Here is a 10,719-nt window from a genome sequence, read left to right on the forward strand (position 1 = left end):
GTTGGGTTTGGAGTCGGGACCAAATTATTTTCTCTATTAATGTGTTTTGTGGAAGTGGGTCGCGTCTGCATCCAGGTATGGTGGAGTAACGCACGGTACCCCTCCTGGTCCTCGGTATGGAGCGCGGGGAGGTGCCGGCCGCACTTGGCGCAGGAGCTGTTTAGGAATATGAGGCATTAATAAAAGATGAGTTTGACGTTCATTTCCTTTCTGCTGACTGAAACCCGAGCAGACCTCCAGGATCCAGATAAAAGGTTCCATTAGAGGCGCTCCGCAGGGACATGGGGGAGGGAGCAGGAACGCTCAGTTCTGGATGATTTTCATACATTCAGCACAAATAGGTTGTTAGCTCTTCAGCCCAGAACTTAAAAGTTTGTATAATGTATACATTTGCTACATAAACCTAAAATTTAGACGTATTATCCCAATAAAGATCCTAACGAGGCTCCCGGATTACTGGTTACTCTGATGGTCCTGTCATCCTCTGGAGACGGGTCTGATTTGCGCAGCAAGTGAACGGTTAATGCTTCCTGCCCCTTTAAATGAATGACGTGACAGGTCCCCCCCTCCCCTGTAGACTACATTTCCCAGCCTGCCTTGCAGTGTGGAGGGAGGGGAGCTGTGCAGTACTGCAGCTGGAGGGATACTGACCAGATGCCAGAGAAGACGTCGGGAGATCTGATGTAATCTGCGGCTCTCCGGATTGTGGGCTTGGGCAATGCAGCGGACACTTGTGACATCCTCCGACATGTGGACACCCCAGGGACCCCCGCTGCAGATGGACGGCTGCCGGTCTCTAGTGTGAGTGAGCCTGGAGTCACCGTTACATGACGTGTCTGTGGGCCCCTTGTGTCTCGAGGTCCAGGGTTTCTACTTTGGGTCATCACCTTTCCTGCTTCTGCCCAGGATCCTGAGTATTTCTATCATTCCCTCTTGTGTGACTCTTGCCAATAACTGTCCAATGAATTTGTGGTGCTTTTAACGCTCTATCTCCATGTCTGTGTCTCATTGATCCAGTTCTCCGCATCTTTCAGCCATTCTGTCAGTCTACCAGCATCCTCACGCTCATCCACCACAACCATTTGTATAGTGTCCATCATCGGGTGGCATCTTTCCACAGTGACTTGGTTCTGTCTTCTGTGTGTGGAGTTTGCCTGGGTCATGTAGGTTACTTGTTTCGGAGAAGACTTTGGGAGTAGAGGATCTTCCCTGGAGCCTGGCTAGATATCATGTGGATGACATGTATCATGCGTATGTTGTGCTTCGACCTTGACTGGGGTCTGCTCTGCAAAGAACACCCGTCCGCTCTGCGTTGCCTGGCCTTCGTTCTTGCAGAGTCGTCTGCATGGTCCTGCTCTGCTGCCTTCACCACGATTGATATTTCCACCAAACTCCTCTCCATGGAATTGCCTTGATATTTGAAGCTTTTTGGAATGAATTTAACAAGATTGTGTCTGCGCTTTTGAATTCCGGGTTAAATTCTCATCTCTTTTGTCCCGTGAAAGTAATGTACTGCAGACATTAGGGAGTGTATTGAACCCCCTGTAACTGTGGACTGGGGGTCTCCACCTGATGAGCGCTGTCATTGGAGCCTTGTGTAGAAATGCCCTCCCCGACAGATTCCAGTTTTTCCCTTACTGGACGGACCTCCCGCAGTCTGTCCCAGCTGAGGCTACACCGGGCATGGACACACGTGCTGCTAGCGCTGGGGTTTGTGCAGGTCATTCTTGGGGTTCTGATAGTCACGTTCAGTCTGGTCACAGCCTCTATCACCACAAATACGAAAATAAAGCACTCTTGTCCGTCTTGGGCTGGATTCTCAGTAAGTCTGGTTCTGCTTAAATCCTGGTTCGTTTATTGTGATTTGTTGACGTCAGTTGATTTTGTCCATGTAAATTAAGACGAGCTGTTATTGTTTTTGGACTATTTTGGTCCACGCCGATATCTTGAGTGTAGGTTCACTCGATAAATCGATAATCAGTAAGAAGCCATTAACCTAAGAGAAAGCTGGACTTGTGTGATGTTTGTGTGACCTTCGAGGCAAACAGTTGGCCAAGTTCTCTTAATTGACCACAGTTACGTGTACCAGGCTTATCAAACAATAGTCAAAGTTCGTAATTTACGTCGGCTTTGATCTTCTGTATTGGCCGCTTGAGCTTTAGATAGTATAAGAGTTGGGAAACGGTGAACAGGTAGGGGCAGAATGTGCAAGGCCGGATGTATATCTAGACTATCTGCTGGTACACGTGTCACGGCTACACAACTCTGGTTTAGGTCATCCCCCTCAGAACAATAGTTTTGGGCAGTTGATTTTGTAATATGGACCTAATGGTCAGTTCTTATACATGGCGGTCATTCCAAGTCATAGTGAAGTATGTAATTCTCATCTTCTGTCTGATACCTGGCATATAATGGCTGGAGGCCACAGGATTATGGTGACCAATAAGGGGATATATAAGGACAGATGGTTCCTATACATGGAGACCAGTGAATAACTGTTTCTTACAAGATGCACATGATTTAGATGCTAAATCTATAAATCTGATGTACCATTTTCTTCTTCTTCTTCTTCTTTTTTTTATCTTCCAACACACACATTTACCTTTCCTATATACTAAATCCCCCCCCCATCATTACTTCCGACCCCTTCTATCTGTGTTGTCGTCTTTTGCCTCTTTCTCCCTTAAAACTCCTGCTTTCTATATCTGCATCTCACTGTGGTCGTGGCTCTTCCCTTCAATCCTTTGAATTGTCCCCTGTTCCTTGCTGTTTTTGTGGCCTTTCCTTTCAAACCCATGGCTTGTTCCCCACTCTTTTTTGTGGTCATGGCTGATGCTTCAACCATCTCACTTGCCCCCCACTCCTTGCTCTGGCCGTGGCTCTCCTCCGCTCTTTGTTGTGGTCGTGGCTCTCCCTGCTCCTTGCTGTGGCTCTTCCTTCTGACTTGTCCTCCGCTCCATCTTGTGGTTGTGGCTCTTCCCTTCAACCTTCTGACTTGTCTTGTGCTCCTTGTCGTGGCTCTTCCCCGACTCATCCCCCGCTTCTTGCTGTGGTCGTGGCATTTTCCTTCATCCCCCTGACTTGTCCTTCACCTCTTGTTGGGGTCACGGCCCTTCCTTTTTGTTGCCTCCTTTTTCCTGTCTTCTCTTTATCTTTTCTTGCTGCTCAGTTGGCTGTTTCTGGCCTTATTGGCTGCATCTCATGGAAAAAGCCGATCACACTGGTGGTGAGTATAGTGTATGGGACAGCAGGTTATACATGGGTCACAATGATGAGGAACAGGATGGATCGTGACAGGCTGAAGACTGAGTTAATTGGGGTATAAAATGGGGAACAAGTTACGATAAGGCATGAAATGCACAAGAAGTCACAGAAAGGAGGTAATGGTGTGTCCATAAAGGGCATCTACCGTCAGGATGAAAGACTGTATGCAAATGGGGCCCCACAGGCTCATTTGCATACAACACTTCATACTGGTGGTAGATGCCCTTTTAAAGATGGTTTGTACAGTATCTGTGGAAGCTCTTGACATGAACTTTTGTCACTAAGAAGCAATATTGATGAGCGGGCAGTTTGCGATGTACCTCAGCAAGGTGATGCCGTAGTTTTTAAGGCATTTGCAGATTTACAAGCCACCCTCCAGCTACCTCATAACCAATTTTACAGATATTTACAATTGCCACACGCCTGGCGATCATCATCTGAGTGTCGGGTATTACCAGAAGTTTCTTCAGCAACCATTAACTTTTTAGCTTGTCAGGGTTCAACCTCAGGGCTTATACTACGCTGTGCATTTCCCTCCTTGGTGAATATCTAAAACGGTTTCCCCTCCAATCTCTTCAGCAAAAATGGGAGCGAGATATTGTGCCCCTCTCAGGGGAACAAGGGGAGTCCTTAAGAATTCTCTACTATACTTAATCCATGGAGCATTTTTACATTGGATTGGCGTCAGAGTTGATTGTCCTAGATGCCATCTAGGACCTTCTGACAATACTCTAATATTCTGGGATTGTGGGCCACTTGGAAGATTTTGGTGGGAGGTATTAGATTCTATTTTTGAGAGATCAACGCTCCCTTTATCAGGCAAGTAAGCCGATGGCCTCCAGATGGTTGAGTGCCGATGCCCCCTACCATAAGACAATAATTAAAATGGAAAAGGGAGCGTTTTTGAAACATAAAACTATGTCAAAATATGACAACCTGTGGGGTGAGCAGCCTGCAGTGATGGTACGGAGGTAAATAATCCAATCCTTCTTATAGGTCACTGCCTTCACCCTGGTCAGTGCCCTGAGCGTCATGCTCAGCCTGGCGGGCTCCATCCTCGCCTGTCAGAATGGACAGCTGGTCAAATCCTTCAATTCCTGTAAGAAGGTGCGTGTGTGTAATATGTCCGATCTACCTGGTCTTATTCCATATGGCTCTAATTTCCTGCATTATCTTCTTCAGGAAAACAACTGGTGCATCTGCTGCCACCCTGTTGGCCAACAGGAATCGCTGCCGGACTGCAGAGAGCTGGAAAAATTGACCCTGTACCCTAACCACCAGTGTGACAGTATTCGCGTGGCTCTCAAGGTAAGTGGCCCTAAGTGTATGATATGGGTATAGCGAGTAGTACTAGATGTAGTAGAAGTCCTGTAGACTTCACGTGAGCCTCGAGTTGAGCAGGGAAGGAAGTCCAGGTAGATGGGTCCAGTGGGTCTTCGTAGCTTTTTGTTAATAACCGGATATATTCATCTTGTTTTTCTAATACAATTTTTGTTTTGTCTTCCTACTTCTTGGGTTTTACCACTTGGCTTTCTCAAGTCATCTAGTGATGTGTGTGGTGGTATGTTGTTTTCTTACTGACCCCTCTGTGTGTGTCCTAGGACCTGTTGTTCAGTGTCTGTGGTCTCACCATCTTTTCCACCATCATCTGCACCCTATCCGCTGTCATCTGCTGCATTCAGATTTTCTCACTGGATGTCACCCATGTAGTAAGTTCTGTACCGCGTGTGCAGACACACGGACATCACATGTGCAAATGCTCATCCTGCCACATTTGTCACGTGTCTCTCCTTATGCACCCAGCTGGCCCCTCAGAGATCTACTTCCGTCAACTTGGAGTGCTTCTCTGCACAAGACGCTATCCTTCAGCGTATGATTGAGTGTGAGGAGTTTGTGCCTCCTGTTCCTCCACCTCCATATTATCCACCAGAATACACCTGCAGCTCGGAGACTGATGCACAGAGGTACTGGAATAAACCATAGAGGCTCAGGTTATGATATTACTAACTAATCATTAGTGGTTATTCCGACAGTATTACATATAATGGCTCCATGGACAGTCCCATCCCACTCTACCCAGTTGACTTTCCACCATCGTACGAAAGCGTGATGGGGATTCGAGAGGACAGCCAGGTGAGATTCATTGTGTTCACCAACTATGTGCTTCAGCCAGCTCAGTTGATGTAAGTCTTCTTAATTGATTCCTTTTTTTAGGCCACATTATACGATGCTCAAGCAAATGATGTCTCATGTCTCAGTGTTTCTGACCGGATCGAATCTACAGGTCATAGTGGTAATGGTGAGTTGGAAAACATAGTTAAGCCGTGGCAAGTAATGGTGAGTTAAGGATGAATACGATTTGTAGAGTGAAGTTCTTGGGATGTTGTCTTTGGATCCCCTATGGATTTCTCTTTGGTCCACTGCTTGATCCCGATTTCTCTCTCTTTTCCAGAGGACAGCAGCCCTTCTGAAGACTCTGTCCTGCTGGAGATGCAGGGCTCAGCAGGATCTGTGGGTTATGTCCAGTATCGCTTCATCAAACGCAGTCGGGCCGACTACTGTCTGAGCACTGACTGTGAACAGTGTGGACATCACCCGCAGAGCCCTACTATCAGCCTGCAGGGGCCTTTTGAGGAAGTGGCAGTACCACGTGTTAAAGGGGGGCGCTCTTTCTCCTGTTCAACCACCAGTGATTGCACTGATCCTCCTTCTTCCCATGTCACAAGTGGTGCCACACGGAGCTGTAACAGGCTGGAAACCATTGGATGCACAGTTGGTCCTTGTTTCCCAGAGTTACGTGTAAAAGGAAAGGCTCCACATGGACGGGAAGTGAACAGAGGGTCCGGGTGCTCTCTCCATCACAGCTCTTCCTGCCACACTCCAGACTGTCCCCACCGCAGGTACAGCGAGAACACCCGGCCCAAGGCCTTGTCTATAGATGTCACTCCACGTCTTGTCATCCGCTCGCACAGTGACCCTGGAATTTCCTCACTGCTCAGCACAGGTGAGATGTAGCCCTGCTTCCTACCTTATCTGCATGCAATTAAAACATTTTACAGTGTGGTCTAATGTCACAGCATCTACTTCTCTTCATATTTTCAATCTCAGATTTTGAGGTTCCTGGTTACACCAAGGTTTTAGAGGAGGACAATGTCTCGATGTCATCTGTGGATACAGGTCAGAGCGGGGTACAATAAAAAACAAATGGGCATATCTGTAATTCTGAGTTGATCTGACATAGTGGGGTACATTTCAGGAACGTAACCTACGACCCAATGCCATATTATGAGGTCATAGGGTGCAGCAAGCAGAGCTTGGTAGATAACTATGACCATTGCTAAAGCTCACATACAGAGTTCTCTATAGAAAATGAGAAGTTCTCCAGTCTCATTCCATAGAAATCTGGGGAAATCGAGTAATCCCAAAGGGTCTGCCACAGGGGCAACTAGGTTCATTGTTCTGCATGTCTAGTATCATTGCCCATTATGTGAATAATAGTATTTGTGCTTCAGGACTCTATGAAGGAGCCGCTTTCCATAGACTTCACCTGCCAGGCTCGCCAAAACTTCTTCGTGCTAATTCGGATGGAAAGAGAAGGATCCATTTGACCCGCAAAACTGTCCAGCGACTTTCCAGAAGTGGAGCATTGTCTTTGGGAGACCTGAAGGGAGGACGTAATACCCGGGTGCTTGTGGCCAGATTCCTCAATAGATCTCGACGAAGTCTCAAGGATGGAGGAGACAACAATAAGCCGGTAAGGAGGTCTACCTAGCGCCGGTCTTTTCTGTAGCGAGACAACAATAAGCCGGTAAGGAGGTCTACCTAGCGCCGGTCTTTTCTGTAGCGAGTACTTTCCATGGCTGTCCTATCGCTTTTTAAGCAATGTATCTTATTTCAGATATGGGGATTACAGTAGGTGATTTCCTCCTTCCCGAGCAGAGAGGAGCCATGTTTGCTCTTCTTTGCCGCATTCATCCTTTTAACCTTACTTCACCCTGAGCACTTATTGAGCCATTAAACCACAGCAATATTTTTACCAGTCTCAAGATTTTCACAATCTTGCCGGAATGGCGCCATCACTGTACTTATTGTCTTGCATTCACGCCTAAAAAGCCTCTTTCACGCTCAAATCTTCATGGTAGTACACGATGATTGCTCCAGGTGTTATGTCATCAGTTCATTCCTTTTATATTACCTTAATATTTCTGTCCTTTCGCAGGCTCCTAAAAGTCCACTTTCCTTTGATTACGAGAGACATCAGGTTGGGACTCCCATGCAGAGTTGTGGAGACCTCAGCTCTGCTTCTTCTCTACGTCGTTTGCTGTCTACTAGTCGGCGAGGGAACCAACGTCCTCACAGCATGAATGGGACATCTAAAGAGAGCCCTGAGTAAAGAGACTGCTCACCCAGAGACTCTGAGCCACCAGGCAGATATCACCTGTACCGGAGAGATACACAATAACAGGTGGTGGACGCCATGCACCCTGCAGACCACTACAAATAAGAGAAAAGCACAAGAAGTGACCTTATAGCACAAGTCTCCTTGTTTTTGGACCTTGCACTGAGGCTCCTGAGCTCCATTCATTTGCTCTGGGTTCTCAGCCAGTTGCTTTGCATGTTATTTTCTTGCTGTGCTCAGAGTCGTCACTTTCTGCAGTTAAAGGGCTAACACCGAGCTGTTCCTTGCCCCAAAGTCATTCAGTATTATCGTGTCCAGCGCCATTGCGGTTGGTTTTGTTGAAGAATAACATTTTGTGTTGTGTCACATTTTCACTAAATCCATCTGATGACTCTGTCTTCCTTGTTGTATGTGTACTTTGGGTTGAGTGTTGCGATGTGCACTATAGCTGGATTGAGGCGCTGGTCCATTGATTTGAATCCTCAGAGCCCGGGGCTGTATATTTCCTCAGATTAATCTTTGTTCACATCTACGCTGTGTGTGTGGTGACGGCCTGAGCCTCAGTAACCACAGGAGGCGCTGGTCCTGCCCTTGTTTGCGTCTCGGGCAGCCTTTTCTACTTTAATTGGCACCTGAACAGACCCTTACAGGCCAATCACACAAGGGCAGCAGACGACGGACCATGGATTTGTACACACGAGCCTTGGAGCCACCGTGTTTGCAGAACATTATCAGGGTGTGGAGAGCAGAATTGTTCTCATAATCTGTCATGAACCTATAGGGCATCGGCATATGTATTGATGTAGATTTTCTGTGTGGTGTCATCATGGGGCTGAGAGAGGTGCAGACGTCATCTCTCGCAATGTAGAATAGTTTCCTGTGAAGCTCCTGACATCCTCTTACGGGAGGAGAATACAAGAATTTTCTGAGGGATGTCAATGGATACTGAGATAGAGGACTGACCAACTACTAAGAATGGAGTTGACTGCCAAAGCTGCTATGTATGGAGCCTCCTGACTTCCCATGCTCTGTGGATGGGGTTCTCCTGAATAACCTCTCTTCTTGTTAGTGTGTATAACAGTCTTCCTGTAAAGTGTCAGATCACAACAATATATTACATGAATATATACTGATATCGAGATGAATTGGTATGAAGGAGACCTCCCAACTCTCCTGAGCCAACGTATCTGGAGGCCTCCTGATTCTCTACATCCGGCATTCACAAGATCTTTCTGAATCTCCTTATCTAATGTGCAGGCGTGTGGAGACGTATAGCCATTGATGCTCCACCAGGGGAAGTTATTCTAGATGGGACATGAATCTTTCACTACCTTGTAAAGCAGCCCCCTTACCATCAAGCATGACTTTCAGGAAGCCTAACAACATGATATGGGAATATATCTATTCCAGAAGGAGCAGATTCCCAGCTGTACGATGTTATCGTTTAGAGATGAGCGAACATACTCGTCTGAGCTTGATGCTCGTTCGAGCCTTAGCGTGCTCGGACGAATACTTCGCCCGCTCGAGAAAATGGCATCTCCCGCCCTTTTGCTTTTTGGCGGCCAGAAACAGAGCCAATCACAAGCCAGGAGACTCTGCACTCCACCCAGCATGATGTGGTACCCTTACACGTTGATAGCAGTGGTTGGCTGGCCTGATCAGGTGACCCTGGAATAGACTAGCCCCTGCCCGCGCTGCTCGGATCATTCTGTGTCTGGATGCCGCTAGGGAGAGAGCTGCTGCTGGTCAGGGAAAGCGTTAGGCTGTTCTATTAGAATAGTGTTAGGCAGGAGTGAGTCTACAAGAACCCAACAGCCCTTCTTAGGGCGACAATAACGTTTTATTTTACTTTTTTTTGTTTGCTTGTGGCTGGGCTTGCTGGTATTAGTAGTGCAGCTAGTACCATATTGTGAGGAATTTGCAGGGAGACTTGCTATCGTTGTTTTTAGCTCTTAGTGACACGCATATCCACCTCAAACACCGAAGTGGGACAATTTATTAGGGGTTTGATTAGAATTAGGCAGAGTCTGCTGATTTTTTTTTTTTTTTTAACTTTATTTCTTTTTATAGCTCAAAGTCATATTGCAAAGCAGTGTGCTTTCACTGTAGGCAACAAAATAGCCATAGGAGAACCCCAACGGCTTATTTAGGCCTACAATAGCGTTATATTTTCCTTTCTTTTTTTTGCTTGTGGCTGGGCTTGCTGGCATTAGTAGTGCAGCTAGTACCATATTGTGAGTAATTTGCTGGGAGACTTGCGACCGTAGTGTTTAGCTCTTAGTAACAAACATATCCATCTCAAACACCGAAGTGGGACAATTTATTAGGGGTTTGATTAGAATTAGGCAGAGTCTGCTGATTTATTTTTGTTTACCTTTATTTCTTTTTATAGCTCAAAGTCATCAGGCACAGCACAAAATCCAGTTGTGTGCTGTCAGTGTAGGTTAGAAACTAGCCATAGCAATAGGATAGCATCGTTTTGTTTAAAAAAAATAAATAAAAAACACACAAAATTTTTTTTTTAAAGTTTACACTTTAATTTGGAAAATGTTTAACCTGAGGGCTAGGGGTAGAGGACGAGGGCGTGGGCGTCCAACTACTGCAGGGGTCAGAGGTCGTGGTCCTGGGCGGGGCGAGACACCACCTGCTGATGAGGGAGCAGGGGAACGACGCAGAGCTACACTTCCTAGGTTCATCATGTCTCAAGTTACTGGGACTCGTGGTAGAGCACTGTTGAGGCCAGAACAGTGCGAAGAGATGATGTCGTGGGTTGCGGACAATGCTTCTAGCCATTTGTCCACCAGTCAGTCTTCCACGCAGTCCACCCATGTCACCGAAATCAGCACTCCTCCAGCTCCTCCACCTCAGCCTCCTTCCCCCCAGTAAAATTTGGCATTTGAACCGGCATACTCTGAGGAACTGTTTTCTGGACCCTTCCCACAGTCACAAACCACTTGTCCGGTTGCTGCTGAGCAATTTTCCGATGCCCAGGTTTTCCACCGGTCGCAGTCTGTTGGTGATGATGACATTATTGACGTAGTGGAAGAAGTGTGTAA

At 46.7% G+C, this 10,719-nt stretch overlaps 1 protein-coding gene across 10 annotated transcripts; it reads left to right on the forward strand.

The window, feature by feature from the left end:
• Positions 1-95: 95 nt before the first annotated feature.
• On the forward strand, positions 96-8,061 carry ENTREP3 (endosomal transmembrane epsin interactor 3). Of its 10 annotated transcripts, none has more exons than XM_072132039.1 (12): positions 96-1,822; positions 3,170-3,226; positions 4,261-4,371; positions 4,447-4,572; positions 4,866-4,973; positions 5,068-5,228; positions 5,283-5,397; positions 5,479-5,563; positions 5,717-6,268; positions 6,373-6,441; positions 6,777-7,018; positions 7,484-8,061. In XM_072132039.1, exons 1-12 carry the CDS (start codon positions 1,604-1,606, stop codon positions 7,655-7,657), a joined length of 2,019 nt encoding a protein of 672 aa, XP_071988140.1. In that variant the 5' UTR covers positions 96-1,603; the 3' UTR covers positions 7,658-8,061. The 10 variants fall into 10 exon arrangements, with proteins under 10 accessions (XP_071988140.1, XP_071988141.1, XP_071988145.1 ...); XM_072132040.1 differs by having other exon boundaries at positions 5,298-5,397; XM_072132044.1 differs by having other exon boundaries at positions 96-801.
• The last annotated feature ends 2,658 nt before the right edge of the window (positions 8,062-10,719 follow it).

Source organism: Engystomops pustulosus, unplaced genomic scaffold, assembly GCF_040894005.1.
Source record: "Engystomops pustulosus unplaced genomic scaffold, aEngPut4.maternal MAT_SCAFFOLD_213, whole genome shotgun sequence".
Lineage (NCBI taxonomy): Eukaryota > Metazoa > Chordata > Amphibia > Anura > Leptodactylidae > Engystomops > Engystomops pustulosus.

Excerpts from the sequence above, each read along its gene's own strand:
- ENTREP3 (XM_072132039.1), top strand. The coding sequence starts at position 1,604 with ATGCCCTCCCCGACAGATTCCAGTTTTTCCCTTACTGGACGGACCTCC. Across the intron at positions 4,974-5,067 it reads CACTGGATGTCACCCATGTA|CTGGCCCCTCAGAGATCTAC; the intron begins GTAAGTTCTGTA and ends TTATGCACCCAG. Across the intron at positions 5,564-5,716 it reads TACAGGTCATAGTGGTAATG|AGGACAGCAGCCCTTCTGAA; the intron begins GTGAGTTGGAAA and ends TCTCTTTTCCAG.